At 37.5% G+C, this 18368-nt stretch overlaps 1 protein-coding gene across 1 annotated transcript in view; it reads right to left on the bottom strand.

Moving 5' to 3' along the window:
- LOC114648826 (homeodomain-interacting protein kinase 1-like) overlaps positions 1-18368 on the bottom strand; it is an 81269-nt gene that overhangs the window by 44825 nt on the left and 18076 nt on the right. Inside the window, 11 exon segments of the mRNA XM_028798094.2 lie at positions 621-742; positions 4447-4669; positions 6312-6468; positions 6588-6772; positions 7077-7105; positions 7108-7162; positions 7952-8071; positions 11570-11693; positions 13053-13426; positions 16375-16446; positions 16448-17094. Coding sequence (XP_028653927.2) covers positions 621-742; positions 4447-4669; positions 6312-6468; positions 6588-6772; positions 7077-7105; positions 7108-7162; positions 7952-8071; positions 11570-11693; positions 13053-13426; positions 16375-16446; positions 16448-17092 — 2106 coding nt within the window. The 5' untranslated portion in view covers positions 17093-17094.

The raw sequence follows: 18368 nt of genomic DNA, 5'->3' as shown, positions 1-18368 counted from the left end.
AATATTCACTAGAAAGTGCAAGAGACTTCAATAAGGCTCATACGTTTATGCCACTCACAAAAGTTTATTATATAATGATTATTACATCTGATTTTTTTTCTCCCCCTCCTCAAACTTCAGGCTAAAGTGAGGGACAAACTGCCTAATGCAGAATAGCTGTATCACTCAGAAAACAAAGTAATGCTTTCAGGGTTCCTAAGGAAAATTCTTAGCCCAAAACTAGGTAATGCAAGTAAAGGGCACACATCAGAAAACTGAAAGATGCAAAAGAAGAAAGTCATAGACAACTAAACATTAAGAATTCTAAAAACTGGACTTGATTAGTCTATAAATCCATATAACTTAAATTAAACTTTGAAGCAAAGCTCTTGATTTCCTTGTTAACTGTGCATGTCACATAGGCAAGGATATTTAAAAAAAAAAAAAAAAAAAAAACGTACTGAGAAACAAATTACTTTCTTACAGCTTTCTCTTCAATAAGTAAAATTCAGGTAACTTGGATCTCCCACCAGCACCCTGTTGGATTTCATTTTTAATTAATAAAGCATTAAAAGAAAAGAAATAATACTAGAAAGGCATGTGTTTGTCTATGTAGTCTGTAGAAGAGCAGTAGTCTGTACCTGTGTGAGTACTCCAGGCTGGATCTGCAATGACTGAGCTGACTGGCCAGGAGGCACAATGGGAACTGCATTGTCCATTCGCACAGGGAATCCGGAATGCTTAGCACTGGCTTGAAGGCCAGCTGTTAATGAAAAAAGGTACCATGTCAGATACTAATTACACTGATGTATAAACAATGAACATTAAAATATGACTGGGAGAAACAGTTTGATAATACCCATGTTTCTATGTCCACAATAAGAATGGCTTTACTGTAAAAATGCAACACTTTGCTGGTGACTTTCTGGATTAAAACAATACTGTCCTAACAACACTGTATCAAACCACAGATTTAAAATCTGAAGAAAAATTGCAATATACATACTAGTATTTAAGCAGAGCTAAGATCATGCAGAAGCATGTCTGCCTTGCCAGCAAATGTTGATGTTTGAAAAAATTCGATAATTGGTCTGTTGCACTTGTAAGATTGCATGGTCTAAGATGTGCTTAAATACTAGTATGCATATTGCAGTATTTCTTTAGATTCTGAATCTGTGGTTTGATTCAGTTTTATTAAGACAGTATTGTTTTAATCCAGAAAGTTGCCAGAAAAAGATTGCTTTTTTTAAATGTATAACTAGGGCATGGTAAAGTTAAATGATCTGCTCAAGCTCACACAATTAATTATAGATGGGGTTTGGAGTGGCTACCTTGTTACTTAAAGGTAAGCACTTCAGGCACTAGACCACATGCTTGAATGCAGAAAATCTTCAGCTAGACTGTAGAGTTCTTATACTGTTTTGTCATACATTTCCCCAAATTCTAAATGTAGTGAGAAGTCAAGCAAAATGACACCATTTATTAGTTAACTAAAAAGATTACAAAACTTGCATATTGTAATCTTTTTAGTTAGCCAATAAAAGGTGTCATTTTGCTTGACTTCTCACTACATCCATAATGGCTAACATGGTACAACACCCTAGTACTACCAACATTTAAACAAAGATAACACAATAGACTTCAAAGAGGAACCAATAATAAAACATTAGAAAAGAATTTCAAAATGTCTATGAAAAGAATATATATACTCATACTCAGAAAAGGATTTTCCATAAGCGTTTTACTATATAACTAGGGGGCTCCACCCCCTGCTCGCTTCACTCGCCAACCCCTGGTGTTGTGAAATTACAAAGAGCGTGATGTATGAATGAGATATAGCATAGTGTGAAGGTGTAGATGACGCATATAGGAAGCAAATAAAGTTGTCCATGTCCAAAAACGGGGTCAGAGAGGTAGATGCTAACTTTGTCTATGGTTTGTCCTTGTGATTTGTTGATGGTCATGGTCAAGGCAGGTTTAATGGGGAACTGTCGCCGTTTAAGTGTAAAAGGTAATTCCAGGTCAGAACTTGTAAGGTCAATTCTAGGAATTAGAACAGTATTGTTAGCATGTGATTCTGTAAGAAGTTTTGCTTCAATAACATTGTGTGGCATGGTGTTGACGACTAAACGTGTACCATCATATAAACCCTGTTTAGTGTTAAGGTTTCTTAATAGCATGATTATTGTTCCGTTTTTAAGGCTAAGATTGTGTTGTGGTAATCCGGCTGGGTTAATAGTGTTCAAATATTCTAAGGGGAAATTAAGATGGTCATTGTTGTCATCAGAGTCAACTTTGTCAGAGCTTAGAAAGAGCCGTGCCTCTCCAGGAAGTAATGAAATGATCTGGTTATTAATGTGATCAACATTAATATTTTTTGGACATAATATAGTTCGTTGTGTTAAAAGGGGTATTTGGTGTAATGAGATTGCTGTTCCAAATATCTCTGTAACTCTTTTGAAAGCAATGCCAATTGTCTGCGTATTTTAAGGTGGACTGAAGAATAGCCGAGCGCATGACATGTGGAACAATAGCTAAGCACTGTGTAAAATCTCCTCCTAATAAAAGTACCTTTCCTCCAAAGGGAATATTATTATTCATCAACGTTTGTAGAAGTTTATCAATGGTGTTGAGTAAGTGACTGGATGCCATTAGATGCAAAAGCAAATGAACTATTGTAGGATCTAATGCAGTTCATAAAGTTTTTACTTTCAGGTACTTCGTTAGTTAGAAGCTTCTGTAGATATGCAGGATATGAATGTAAAGGAGGCAGTCAAATTTGACCCTTTTGACAATAACGTGTAAATTCATTACTTGTAATGCCAGTTGTTTCTTCAGGGAAGTTAAGTGAATGACAACGATTGCAAATGACATTCATTAACCCCAATGAATTTTCATGAATAGTGGACTCATTACTGAACGCGTTGTCAGCTAACTGGTGCAATCGTTTAGCAGGTGTCTGTCGTTGATGTCCTTGACGTGTATGTTTTGTCTGTGCTGTTTGAGAGGCGCGTCGTTGTATGTGCAGGATTTGGGACGTGCTATTCTGGAGCTGTAATCGATTTGCCTGTGCTGTGTGAGAAGCCCATTGCAGTTTACGGCGTTCATTGTTTGTATTGAGCCTTGCCCGTTTTTGTATGTCGGTTAGTCGACCGACATGTATTGTTTTTTTTCATGCAGGTTCGTGTGTTTGATCCTGTCACTCGAGCCGTATCGTTTTGTACCCGTGATCATGAATTCATGACTTGTTTGTTCTTCAGCGTTAGAAATATGGATAAGTAATAAGGAGGATCGCACTCACTGTTAATATGGAGCCTTTTCTGTGGTTGAACGGTTAATAGTGCATCAGTGTAATGAGATCGACCTATGCTGCATAATTTGAATGTGTTCAGATGACGTATGTTTAATACGGACGGTTCGTTCAGTAATGGGGCTTTGTGTCTCATTTCTTATTTATGTTAGTGGGGTCGTGGGTCCGAATCCTCCTTTTTGTGTATGTTTCGTGTGCTATGTCCATAGTCTGTCCCGTTTCATGTCCAATGGGTTTGTGTGGCGCTCACGTCGGACTTCTTTTTTTTTTTGTGTGCTAGGGGGCGTTGCCTCACTTTATTTTATCTCTGTTAGTGGAGGAGGTGTTTGTGTGTCGTGGGTCTCAATTCTTTTCTTTGTGTGTGTTCCGTTTCATGTGCCATGGGCTTCGTGCGGCGCTGTGTGCGGCGCCGGCGTCTGACTCCTTTTTTCTGTGTGCTATGGGCGCCTCATTTCTTATTTTACATTGCTTTGCATCCGGTTTCCGTTGCTTGGAAGGGGGGTTTTGTGGGGGCGCCTGCGCAGTACGTCTTTTGCGTCCACGGCCCATGGCCGGATGTCCCTGCGTCCATCCGGTTTACCATTCTCGGTTAGTAATATGGATATTTTGGCAATGATACATTTGTTTGGGACTTTGAAAAACATATGACTGGATACCTGATATATGGATTAAATAGCAGAGTAAATTGAGATGTTTTTTCCATGAACATTTTGATTTTGTTTGTTGTGTATTCATCATTGATTGCCATTCAGACCTACTGTGTCAAGAACTTTGTTATCTCTATTCTCTACAAAAACATGAGATTAAACATTTTTCTCTGCCATTACTACAAATAATTTGGGGTAGGTAACAAAGAATAAAATTACCATTTTTGTAAGAAGCATTCCCTTGCATGTTTATATGAATGAACATGTATATGTTGAGTAATGGGATGGCACCCTATTCTATACTGGTTACTGCCTTGTGGCTAGTACAGTCTATAGAGACCTTAGCTAACTGAAGCCTTGTACTCAAAAGAAAATTAAGAATGTGGATGAATTCAAATTTAAGTAAAAAAAACCATGAAAAATTGAAACATATAACTGCAGCAAGTATAAGCACCTGCTTAATGGTAGAGAACAATGCAATGAGCCAATTCAGTCACAAAAAACTCTTACCTTGAAATGCAGGTGGGCAAACAATCAGAGTTTGCTGAAAGGGCTCGGTCTGACTGCACAACTGAGTGGTGCCAGCCTGCAGAGACACACTTTGCTGTGTGATGCCTGGGATGTTCACTGCAGCTGGAGGATAGATAGCCGGCTGGTAGTTAAGTAGCGGCACATCTGCATTAGTCAAGGAGAGAGATGCAGGCCCAGAAGAACCTGAAACCAAAGAACCAACCTGAAAAAAAGTAAAAAATCTTAATTAATCCAATCACTGTCACTTATTCTATTCAACAATGATCTAACTCCAACCAGCTTTGGCTATCACTATAAAAGTTTGCTATGAATAAATATTTCATTTTAACAGTGAGATATGTACATATTTACCCAGAGGTTAAAAAAAAAAAAAGTTATTCTACCTCAATAAAAAAATTACGCAAGTCTCTTTCAAAACATTTTCCTAATGTAAATATCACCTGCATTTTTTATTATGAATTAACACACCTATAAATTCATTGTATCCTGTTACTGTATTAGGTTAAAAAAAAAAAAAAAAAAAAAAAGACCCTGAAAACCCCTGTCAATCCAAATTGTATTACAAAATGTAGAAAATGGCTTGTATCTTATATTCATGATTAAGTGAGAATCACGTCACATATACATACATTACAAAAATGTATGATGACACAAGTTTCCTCATTAATCACCCTTGCTCAGTTTTATAGTAGAAACATCACTGGAACTTAATAATTTTAATTGAGGCAATAATGAACTTATTATCAAGTATTTTTCTTCTATTTAGTTAGAAATTAAAAAACATAGGCATGTAAGTAGGCACTTATGGTACTGCCAATTTCTAAATTTAAGTCATCTTCTTAGTTTGGTTATTTTTGTTAGGTGCTCTAATCTGAGGAGTGCTTTATTATCATTTAATAATAAACACCTCCTGCTCAGTTTTGTTTCAATACAATAGTTTAAAATGTTTATTAGCAGATGAAAATATAGCAAGAAGCTAAATGATTTACTGTTAATTTTCATCTTTCTGCCAACAAACTTTGTGTTCCCTATATCAAAGGCTCCTTATGCTTCTTCTGTATTTGTCTATGCTGTAGTAACAGTTTTATTTGCTCACACATCCATAGATCTTACCATACTTGTCTCAAATCATTACCAAAATAACTACTGTTCTAACTTAATACGAGGGAGGACCCAAAAATAACCGGAAATAAATAAATAACCTAACAACAACAAAATTCCGGTTATTTTTGGGTCCCCCCTCGTATGTACTTTTAGAAGAATCTGCTGAGGGTGAAACTACACAGTTGAGTTACAAAAACATGATATTACTGCTTGAGTTGTGATGAAAGCATTTTGTGTCTGACTCTACAAGATGGCTTTTACCACAGAATATTCAGTACTTTCTAAACCACAGATTACTTATTCAATTGTAGTTGATTCGAATTACAGCTGGATTGACCTTTTTCATGAACATAATTCCACCATTGAGGCAGCATTCAGAGTGCATGAGGGTTTTAATACTGGGTTGCAGATAATCTTAAAAGTTATCAGCACTGACTAATGTGGTACAGAAAAGAACCGTCAATATACCAAAGGTTCAAGGTGCTATAAAGTACGTCTACTGAGCAAATTTTCAGATTGTACATTTAAAAGGTAATCAGAATTGTCTTAACTGTTACTGTTCTTTCATCTGAATATTCCTTTACTGAAGCTTGCAGCCGGCCACCTTTACTGCTTACTTCTCCTACTATTTTTAAGACCCACTTTGATCCAGCATTTCTTTCATCGAAACAAACACATTAGGAATAGAAGATCTTTAACTAAACAAACTTTTGGTTTAATAGGATCAAAAAATATTTTACTTGACTGTGCTGGACGGTGCCAAGTGGATTGCTGAATGTCACAGTGAGGTTTGCTGCTGCACTAGGAGTCGTGTGTGTGGTGAAGGGACTCTTGCCACTGTCATACGAATTACTTCGCCTCTTGCAAATTTCCATATTTTGAAAGCAGGACTTGACACTGCAATAGAAACACATTTAGCAAAAGTCAGCAATATAAAAAATAAATTAAAAATATAAAAAAAATCATTGAACTAGTTAAATACTTCTTAGTAAATAGACTGCATAATAAAAACGTACTGAGAACTGTGGGGGAAGTCAAGCAGATGGCCCATAAGCACAAAGGGATGTTGTAGTGTTTTCGTTGGAGTTATCCTTTTGTCAGCATCTATGGTCAACATTTTTTTCAGCAAATCAATGAACTCCCTTCGGTCTGCCTTTTCTGCCAACATATCAGATCGCTCCAAATCATTTGACATATTTACCTGCAAAGTAGTGGGTAAGTAAGAGGGAGAATATAACAGGAAAGACTTTTATAAAAAGCAAATGCATTTAAAAGGGAGTAAGCAAAATGATACTTAACCACAGTGAGACCACAATATGGACAAATATAGAAAAGGGTGATAGAAAATATGAGTAAGCGTGACTAAGAAACAAAAACTAAAACTTACAGTTTATAAATACAGGAGAAGCAAAGGTGACAATTGATATGGAGAATTCAGCTTTATCTACCCTGATCACAATTCCACCTGACAGTAAAATAGGTAGAAGCATTAAAGAAAATTTTACCTGCACCATATCATCCAAACAATTGAAATGTACTTCCTAGCCTCCTTTGACTTAATACCCATTTCTGCTTCATGCTCTGACGGTAACTTAGATAAGAGAAAAAAAGAATAAAACAATAAATTATATTGTACAGTCAGACATGTCAACCTTTAGTACAGGAGAAAAGAAACACATATCAGGCAAGGCGCTATACATTAATATAAAAGGTTGTTGGTTCAGTTCCAGTTTTGATCACTGTGGGATTCAAAGTGACTCACTTAAGCTGTCTCCAGTAGTAAATAGACTGTTTAAGCAATTGTACTGAATTCACATTATATTGACTAAAAACAGAACAAATATACAGTAAAAAAGTGTTATTACGTAGTCAAATAATAAGGCAAATATTTAGTAAACTTTACAAACAAGAAAGATACCCAAATAATTTAAAGTTACATGTGAACTTAACAATAAATTTTGTGGTCTTTATAATAAATACACTTTCATAAAAATACAATTTCATAGTCTTACAAACACACATGAATAAAAATTACAGAAAAAAACATCATTCTGTGATGTTAGAGTATCTTTAAAGTACATTGTAAAAAGAAATGTTCCTTCAGAAGTATACTGTAGTATATCAATAGAAATAATTACATAACTAAAAAATATGTCCATTATTGCCTATAACAGTAAGTGCAAGTGCTACTTAGTATTCTAGAACTTTAAAAATAATAAAATGACAATTAAAATGCAGTAAAACCAAAACTAGTTAACAGCAACTCAGGCATGCAAACCTGACCTAAAAATCGGTCTTTAGCATATAAGTTTTCAAAGGGCAGCATAAGGCAATTTTTATTAAATACACTGCCTATGTCTGAACATCTATTGAGGCTCACCTTTAACTTCCACAGTGGATAGCCAGAATCAGGATCTCGATTGAAAAATCTGCTTGTCTTGGTCCCTGCACTCAACAAATATTCAGCTGGTAGCCCCTGTGTCTGGGAGATGTAGCGAATCTATAAAATGAAAAAAATAAATAAATAAATCAATGCAAACACATAGCCAAATACTGAAGTAAACCTTCAAAGCCTTGCATATTCTTTAAAACCATAATTTTCATGCAATAAAATCCAAAGGATAGCACTTAGACAATTACCTATCAAATCTCAATGGGATGTGTAGGCAGTGACAGTCAAAGGCTCTAATCTAACCATGGGATATATGAAGCACAACAAGCTCAGCAGCTGTAGTGAGGCTTTATTCAAGGTGACCATTTAGAAATTACAATTCTACCTTGCACCAATGTTGGCTTCTACTTGCCATTCCAATCTCATCCTGGCAGACAACTGCAGTGGTACAGTCATTCCAAAGACTGCACATAAAAGCGAAAGATGCAGACTGGCCAATGCATCGTATAATGATTTTTACGGTCAAATAAAACAACAACTATATACTATACCCAATAAGTCTGTTAAACAGTGAAGCTAATGTATATTAAAATACAGCGAAAGTAGAACACGAGGATCTATTTTATGCCTTCAACCTTTTCTACACTTTACTAAACTGATTAAACTATATACCAAAAAAACTGAATATTCTTGTCCCAAAAACATAAGTTCATCACAGAAAATTTTTTATTTTAATTTTTAAATCACAGTTTTGCACTGGCACCTGTGATCTCCACATTAACCTACCATAAACACAAAAAAGAAGAAAAAACATAATTGTAATTATGAGTTGAGAAGTGATCAAAAACCCCAAAATGTGCATTACAATCAAGTCCCAAAATTATCTCATCTTATTGGTATTAAAGCAATACAAGACTACAAAAAAAATAAACCTATATACAGTATGTATGTATATATACATACAGTTGTGTTTGAAAGTTTGTGAACCCTTTTAGAATTTTCTATATTTCTGCATAAATATGACCTAAAACATCATCAGATTTTCACTCAGTTAATGTGAGGAAACCCACCAACATCCCAGAGTTGAAGCTGTTCTGTACGGAGGAATGGGCTAAAATTCCTCCAAGCCGGTATGCAGGACTGATCAACAGTTACTGGAAATGTTTGGTTGTTTGGTTGCAGTAATTGCTGCAAAGGGGTGGAGGGGGGTGATTCGGTGTCACACCAGATACTGAAAGCAAAGGTTCACATACTTTTGCCACTCACAAATATGTAATGTTCAATCATTTTCCTCAATAAATAAATGACCAAGTATAATAATTTTGTCATTTGTTTAACTGGTTTCTCTTTATCTACTTTTAGGACATGAGTGAAAATCTGATGATCTTTAGGTCATATTTATGCAGAAATATAGAAAATTCTAAAGGATTCACAAACTTTCAAGCACAACTGTGTATATATATATATATATATATATATATATATACACACACAGTAATCCCTCCTCCATCACAGGGGTTGCGTTCCAGAACCCCCCGCGAAAGGTGAAAATCCGCGAAGTACAAACCATGTGTTTATATGGTTATTTTTATATTGTCATGCTTGGGTCACAGATTTTTTTTTTTTTATTACTAAGCTTACTGTGGTGGAACTTGTATGTGCGTAAATCAGATATCGGGGGTCCTTATGCATATACAAGTTCCACCGGACACATGTTTAACTAGGACACTGAAAGTAAAATTCAAGGCCAATACCAAGAGTGCCAGAGAACTGGCTAAACTGTTGCACTCTAATGAAAATGCCATAAACAGACACTTGGACTTGAACCCGGCATACGCAGGTTTAAAAGAACAACCACCAAATAATAAATGAAGAATTTATGACAATCACCAATGTCCACCCATCCATATATAATATATATATATATATTTATATTGTGGCAGATTGCTGGGGTCATTACCTGGCCAGAATGCCTAAAAGGACTGGAAGGTGGCAGGAATAGCTTCCAGGCCACAAGGGGGCAACTGCCCTGGAGCAGGAGAGGACCACAGGTGAAGAACAAAGAGCTTCTGGCCTGTTGGGACCCGTGGCCACTGCCAGGGGGCGCCTCAAACCTCGTAGGACTCAGAAATAGTTACTTCCGCCACACTCGGCAAGATGGCAGAGGAACCTGCCAGGGACGCCCAGAGTGCTTCCAGGGCAAAGGGCAGCACTTCCGCCACACCAGGAAGTGCTGCTGGAAGGACGTCACTAGACACCTGGAGCACATCCGGGCAGGGATAAATGGCGCCACCTTCCAGCAATCTGGGAGCCAGAGTCGGGAGTGGGAGTAGGACAAAGCTCCCAGGAGGAGAGGAAAGGCGGCCAAGGACTGAGAAAGAGAGTTATAGTGGTGATTATTGCTGTGTGTGCATTGTGTGGTGTTTGGGACTGTATTTATTAGGATTAATAAACGTGTGGATTTTATAAAGAAGTGGTTTCCCGGCAAGACATACAGACAGCTACTGCACACACTTTCAGCTATAATGTGCCTTACACTTCAGTTGTAAGCATATATAAATCACGGCGAAGACAGGGGGCGTGGTAGTGTGGCCAGAAGCGGTTCCCGGGGGAACTGGTGATGCGGGCAGTCCTCGCTTAAGTGCACAGGTGAGGAGCCGGGAGCTGCTGATTGCCACACCTGATCCACGTCCCCGTGATAAATAGAAGCGTGAGGTGGCTAGGAGGAGAAGGAGAAAAAAAAAAAAAAAAAAAAAAAAGAACATGAAGGGAGGTTAATGGAGAAGGAAGCCGGAAGGAAGAAGGCAGCAGGAAGTGAGAGAGCCAGTGAGTGCGAGAAAAGGAGGAGAGCAATCGTGCGCAGACTTGCGGATGTATGCAGGCAGCTGGGACAGGCGAGCCCGACTGGGGTGTTTGGCCGGCACCCGAGGGCCGACGGTAGTGGTCGCTCCTGCTGAGTGCTTGTTTGGAGCAGGAGTGACCGGGAGAAGGTTGGCTCGTCGCAGCGAAGGCAGCGGGAGTCGGAGATTTGGAGTGGAATCCCCAGTGTGAGCGTCCTGGCCATTGGGGGAAGCCAAGTCTCGGTCTGGCAGGGGCTGAACGAAGCCAGGGATCAGGAGGCCACCAGACCAGTCGAGTGAAGAAAGTCAGCTGCAGGTATGGTGACTCCCTTGGTGCATAGCCTGGATGGAAGAAGCAGGGGAGTCACCAGTAAAAGAAGGCACCGTGCTTTGTGTTTTTAAAGAGACTGCTTCCAGCCGTTATTTTAACCTTGGTTTTTAAAAGATTTTTTCTATTGCATTTTTAACCTCCATGATTTCACCTTGTTTTTATTTGATTATTTGAAGATTTCAGAGACACTGCACTTATTTGAACACTGTTTTGTTTGTTGATTTTAAATAAAAGCACTTTTTGCACCATCCCCTTGCTTTGTTGTGCCTCACTGACTAGCTCATCGGTGACATTACCAACGTTGTCAGGTTCAACACTCCCAAAAGCCGGATGGGAGCATGGAGTGGAACCCACATCGTCACAACATGTTAGTGCATAACTACGTGATGTAAAACTCCAAATATTCCAAATAAGTGGAATCAGCTCACAATTTACCTGGTCATACTCTGAGGCTCCAGGGTAAAGGGGCCAGCCCAAAAATAGTTCAGCAATGACGCATCCCAGTGACCACATGTCAATGGCCTCACAGAACGGCAAGCCAAGGATGATCTCTGGTGCTCTGGAAAATGAACAGAGAGTATATGTTAGCTTTTAGACGCAGTGCTGTGGGACATGCTCCAACACACAGTAAAGCACAGATACAGATTAAAGTAAAAATTTGTCCCATATGGAGCTCCCTTGGTATTTGTTCAATACAACATGATTAGGACTGTCTGTGCCCAAGTTATTAACGATCAAACATTGCATGTTGTTTAGTCTTTTGTCATGCAATCCCCACACCTAGCACTCAATAGCTGAATTCTGTTGCCAATATCAGATAGACAGTCATGTAATTAAGGAGCAGGGGAAATGTCTGGCTTTTTTCCAATATCAATAATGTAATTTTTAAAACTTAATGCACTGTGTTTTGTTTTCACATTGGGGACTTCAGATGAATGCACAACCCCTTGCGGAAGATAATGCCAACCAGCTTGGGTATAATGCATCATCATATTTGCTAGAAGGATGTCTATTAATCAAAAAAAAAAAAAAAATCCTGCTTTAATTCTTTGTCAATCTGCAAGTACAAACATATATACATTTTATACAAAAGAGCATTTTTTCCTCATTAAAAAATGGATGGCCCTTACAGTCTATTTTGATGGGCATAGCCCCGAGGCCTATTCATGGCAATAGGTTGGACTTGTGGATCAAAGGGCATGGTAAATGCATATTGACAGCTTACAAATAAAACCAAACAAAACTGAGACGCAAATGATACATGGCCAAAGTACACTGGATTAAAAAAGCTATCTTGAGGACCAACAGACTAGTGCTTACGTTTTGCCATCAGCAGCACAAATTAACTCACTCTGCACTAATTTAAGACAATTATGTCAAGAAAGAGTCTAAATTGCTCCATAAAGTTTACACTAGCCAGTTTACTTCTTTCAGGCTCTGTAGCTTGACCTTCAGACACATGTAACCACAGATTTGCGAAGACTTCTGCAGACAGACCAGCACAAAATGCTGAAATATAAACACAGAAATGCATCTACATGCTCAAACAATCCAGTATACATCAACGTCACAGACACATAATGCAACTGTGAACAGCTGATGGTCAAATAACATGGAGTCTTGCAAGTAGCATAAAAGGCCAAGCATACTATCTAATTAAGACGAAAAGTTGCAAAAGCAACCAGCAACATAACACATTAGTTTTTTCTGCTGGGTTTCAATATTCCATAATACTTTTTGTATACTTTTTGAAATAAAGGGATCGCACAAGTCAAATATTTAATTTGAACAAGTACTCCATGCTAGTATTTGAATTAAGGCACTGATATGCAAACAATCATCCTATTGATGTAACCTTTATATTATGTGGTGGTTTTCTCACAATACATAAAAACTGAAACGAACAAATATACATTACCTATAGTAGCGCGACTGAAGGTATGTTGAGCAGACTGCTTTGGAGACATGACTAGCCGAGCCAAAGTCGATTACTTTCACCCGATATGGCTGCCGAAGAGGGTCCACCAACATGATGTTCTCAGGCTTGAGGTCAGCGTGAATCAATCCTAGAGACTTCAGTTTCATCAAAGCCGTTCCCACCTGCTGAAGGATGGGGCGGATGGACTTGAGCGGCAGTGGACTGAACTTGCTTTGTTTTAGAAAATCATATAGATTTTGCTCTAGCATTTCAAACACCAGACAGGTGTGATTTTTGTGTTGGAAACATTCGTAGGATCGGACAAAGTTGAACTCATCTGCATTCTCTGTACTTAATCGGCTCAAGATGCTCACCTGGAAGACATTTCATACTTGAGACAATAAAGACCTCAAAACAGTACTTGACCATCAACTCATAAAGGCATTGGAAAAAAACTACAAATATTTCAATGTAGCAATGTAGAAGAAATGTCTAATCTTACTGTAAATGAATAATTACAGAACATTCTTCTTTAAGTATTTTTGGAAGAAAAAAAACAAAAAACTTTTTGCAGCATCTTTAGACAAAATACAATTTAGCTCTGGACCCAACTGTCCTATTTCACAGCATAGAAGCCGATCATTGGCCACTTAAAAATCAGCACTGGAGAATACTCAGTATTTACATACTCAGTATTAAATGAATGGTCATACTCACAGGAGATGATGGACATTACTTTTTATGTGGCACAGCAGCAGACAAATCTTAAATGCAATGCAAACAAACAACGCTCTTCAGACAGCAGGTGTGAAATGATATCAGCATTAATAGATACCACAGGACACCTACAGTGGTCTTGTGGAGCCCATGCCTTGATAGGCCCAAGCTGTTTTGGAGGCATGAGGGAGACCTAAACAATATTAGGCAGGTGGTTTTAATGCTGTGGCTGATTGGTGTATGTGGCCAAAGCAACAAAATTATGACCACAAGAACACAACCGGAACCAGTGTAAAACAAGGGCCAGAAAGAACCAACCAAATACTGCAATCAATCAAGTAAAATGTTGCGATCAACAGTATTAAAAGCTGAACAAAAACAGGTCATCATTTATCTAAAACTTTATTTCTTCTAAGGTCATTTAGGACTTTCAAAGGTGTAGTTTTCCTGACTGAAATTTTACATTAACACATAAATTTAACGGTATCACTTTAGATTAGGTGTCCCAAATTACATTGTACTTACCATTTAATTACCTGTATAATTACAGAGTAGCTGGGCACTTAGGTTATTACCTTGTACTTACTGTGTAATACAGTGTAACACTCAATTAAGTACTCAATTGTAATTGTTATGCCACAATTTTTTTAAGTACTAATGCATATAAATTGTGGAATATCAATTAAAATTAAGTGCTTAACAACAGTATTGCATTGTGTTACCCAGTAAATACAACATAACTACACCTAGTTACTCTGTAATTATACAGGTAATTACATGGTAATTACACCATAATTAGGGACACCAAATCTAAAGTGGTATAAATTTAATCAAGTGTCCCACTGCTTTCTCAGTTATTTTCTTCAATAATGACAGCAGTTTGCACAAAATTAATTGGCTTCAAATTGCAATCATTGATTTGCTATATAAAGAATATCTGTTGAGAGAGTTTAGAGCTTGCTTGGAAAAGTAGGAGGTATTGTTTCAAGAATGTGCTTCAATGCAGGGAACACTCAAGTACAAATCCACAAGCCACTTAACATGGACAATGAATAAAACAAGTCCCTGGAAGACACTTAAACAAATGTGCATATGTGATAAAACATTATCAAAAGGTGATTTAAAAAAAATAAAAAAATAAAATTAAAGCAGCTGTAAAGAAACTGTAGAGAATATATGCAACTACTATACTAAAATGTGGGGGGGGTGGTACTGGGTTGGAGAAATCAAGTTACTAAATAAAGAGGAATAGTTAAGGGTGTCTGTTTTGAAAAACTGTGCCCTGGAAAAATGTTACAGATGCACATATATACAATAATAAAAAAATCTTTATGGCTTTATGTATATAATATTGTTGAAATCCAATTCAGGGTTACAGGAGGGCAAAGACATATCACAACTACAGTAGGCACAAGGTCTAAACACAATATTTTTCCATTAAAATTATTTTAGTTAAATAAGCTACAATTTCAAAAGTGGCCAAGATTAGAGCTAAATCAGTGTTACTCAAGGTATGCTTCATTAGGAAACATAGGAAATGTGATTTGTAACAGGATACACAAATACATTTTGGAAAAAATTAAATAAAAAGTACTTGCAAAATATCCTGTTGAGAGGTTGTGTATTGCAATTCATGGGTCTTACTGTTCTGTTCATCCCACCCTCTTTCCCTATTTTTTTTTTATTCTTCTGTTAAAATAATATGTTTAAAAGTTTTTCCTATTCCACCCAAATGATATGGTTCTCTAATTATTTTTTATAATATGCAAAGCATTGCAGAAAGCTTCAAAAACAAAAAGTGTAGTTATTAAATAAAATATGGAGTGCATTTGTTTTGTGTTTAAAGCCAGTTTTATGAAGGATCTCAGTAATGAATCGTTCTGAAAACAAAAATGAATTCTTCCTGTTTTTCCGGAAAGCATATAAATGCTTCCTGTGTCCTTCCCTACTACTGGGTAATTGGTGGTTTAAATAACCAAAATAAGCAATCTACATCTAATGATTGTTAATTTGCACTGATTCCATGTAGTTTAAAACAGAATAAAAGCAGGAGGACAGGAAAAGAGGAACCCAAGGGTTCAGAATGACAAACATTTAAGTTTTAATTAGGCTATGAACACAAAAAAAATTTGCATTTTTACCTCCTATATTCACTACTTTATAATTCCATGTTGTTCCGAATTAAATAAAATTAACATTTTTCTGTAATAAAAACAGGCTTATTATCAAAGTGACATTTCACACAAAATTCTCTTTTGAAGTGCATGCATGGTCTTGTGACAGAATTACTGTGCAAGAAAATAACTTTTGTTGCTCTTTTGTTTTGATAAACAGTAAATCGAATTCACACCACCTTTGTTAATATAGATAACATTTCTGATCAAAGCAAGATACACACCAAGTAGCTAGTTATTTTTACACTTTGAGCACCACATGGCTGAGGTGCTGTCTCTAGTGCTATTGCTTGGATTTTAAATTTTGGAATTGGCAGGTATTTATGTTAAAGCTTCCGAAACTACTACGAAATTCTATATTTCTTTAAAATTGGGAGTGAGATTGTTGAGCAACCCAGCTGCCATTTTACTAGCATTGCCCTATAACCTACCTCAATCTGTCCTTGCCGTGCATATGAAGGGTGATTCTTTAGGATCTTGATAGCGACAATATCATTGGTACCCTCGCTTCCAGCACTTTGCCACCTGTCCAAATGTACCACGGCCCAAGAACTCAAGCACTTCATAGCTATGAGACACAGAACACAGGATCTCATGTTGTACAAGCTGGTAGTCACCTTCGCTGTTGGAACTGCTGCTTTTGGTGGTTGAATTAGAGTGAGTGATTGTTTGTGTGCTGGTGACAGCACCCACACCTGTTCTGTTTGGTAGCATGGGCGGTGGCTGCTCCTCTAGTATCTGAACGCTACCACTACTGTCCACTTCTTCACTTTTTCTCTTTAGCCCATACTTCTGGTAGGGGTCAAGCAAAGACAGTTCTCGGGCTCGTCGGCCTGAAGGACCTGGAAGGCTTCCAGTGCTGTCTGCTGCCCGCACTACAATGTGGCCCCGAGAACCTCCAGCTGGGGGAAGTAGCAGACTGGCAGAGCTATAGGGAGCAACTGTGGTGTTGAAGCTGGAAGACTGTGACCCACTGCCTGTTGCACTTGAGGAAGGATTGCCTTGGGTAGTACTGGATGGGTAGTACTTGCCCTCCCCGGACTGCCCCGTCACATCCCAGGCACAGCTCTCGACTTTCAGCTTCTTGACTCGACAGAAGGCGCTTGAGGAGACAGATGGAGGTGAGAAGACCTGTAGCTGGGAGGCCATACCTGCAGTAGAACAGATAAGGGAAAAAAAAAGGTGGATTAGCTTTGTGTTAATAAAATAACAATGCAGTATCCTGTCTAATTATCTTGTATTAGGCAGATATATCCCACAGGCTAGCAGAAGTTATTTAAACTCAGTTTGAAATGTAAACAATTGCTGTCAACAGGAGACTCAAGTCACTATTACAGCTGTTTAAAAAAAAAAAAAAAAAAAAAAAAAAAACTCCCAATTTTCTCAGCAATAAATTCACATTTTCCAAAACCAAAGGAAAGCAATAATTCTTATTGATTGTTTTCACAAACATTTCTTCAAACTACTACTGATCAATTTTTAATACTGTAAGACAAAAAGGATGACTCTGGGGCAGTAAAGCAAAATGCAAAAATTGATCTCATGTACCCAGCTTTTGTTTGTAGTGTATTGTAATTTTTGAGTATTCTGTTTGCTTTCAAATATAACTGTCAAATCAAAAGAATACTGATGTCTGAAAATTAGTAGAAAAATAAAATCTGTCAGGGCATCTTGCACAGTAACAATTTCTCATATTTCTTACAGCATTCACCTTCATCTCCCTTCATGGAATATTTCATTAATGCTTCACACATCACTATTTACTTTGAGCACACTACAAATAGATGGAACCTAGCTTGCTAAAGAAGATATACAATACCTTGGAAGCATCTCAAAACCATATGAACTGCATTGCCTTTTGTGCACTTCACTTCTTTGACTTTTATTGTTTATGTGCAGAAGCACTTAACTCATGAATGGTACCTTCTATTTTTTATCAGCCTTCTTCCAGCTATCTAGGATTATTTTAAGTCAACATCATTCTCCGTTGTGCAAAGGGCATCGCCATTTTTTTTTTTTTAATTTTGTGCTTGCACTTTTTGTCAAAGTAGGTTAGAGTGTGAAAATGTACAATGAACTATCAAAATTCTGACATTACCTGTCCTGTTAGAAATTCTTCTAATTTCAAGTGGAAACAAAGCTAACCAAGAATCCTCACAACTCTCAAGCTAGCTTGGCAACAATACTCCAGTTGTGAAAATAACTCAAAAATCACAGCTTGGTTAGCCAGCTTGAATCCATCTAAGAAGCGACAATGTGTGGACAAAGAGAAAAGTTATTTAATGTGACTATTATAATGTTCTGTGGCACTTGAGACAGGAACTTCATGTTACCAACACTCCAATCTTAACTGGAGAATTCTTCTGCAACTCCAACTATCTTCAGTAACACAAAAATACAACAGGACTCACAACAGTTGCTTTAC

Source organism: Erpetoichthys calabaricus, chromosome 3, assembly GCF_900747795.2.
Source record: "Erpetoichthys calabaricus chromosome 3, fErpCal1.3, whole genome shotgun sequence".
Classification (NCBI taxonomy): Eukaryota; Metazoa; Chordata; class Cladistia; order Polypteriformes; family Polypteridae; genus Erpetoichthys; species Erpetoichthys calabaricus.
This window is presented reverse-complemented; position numbering and strand designations above follow the sequence as displayed.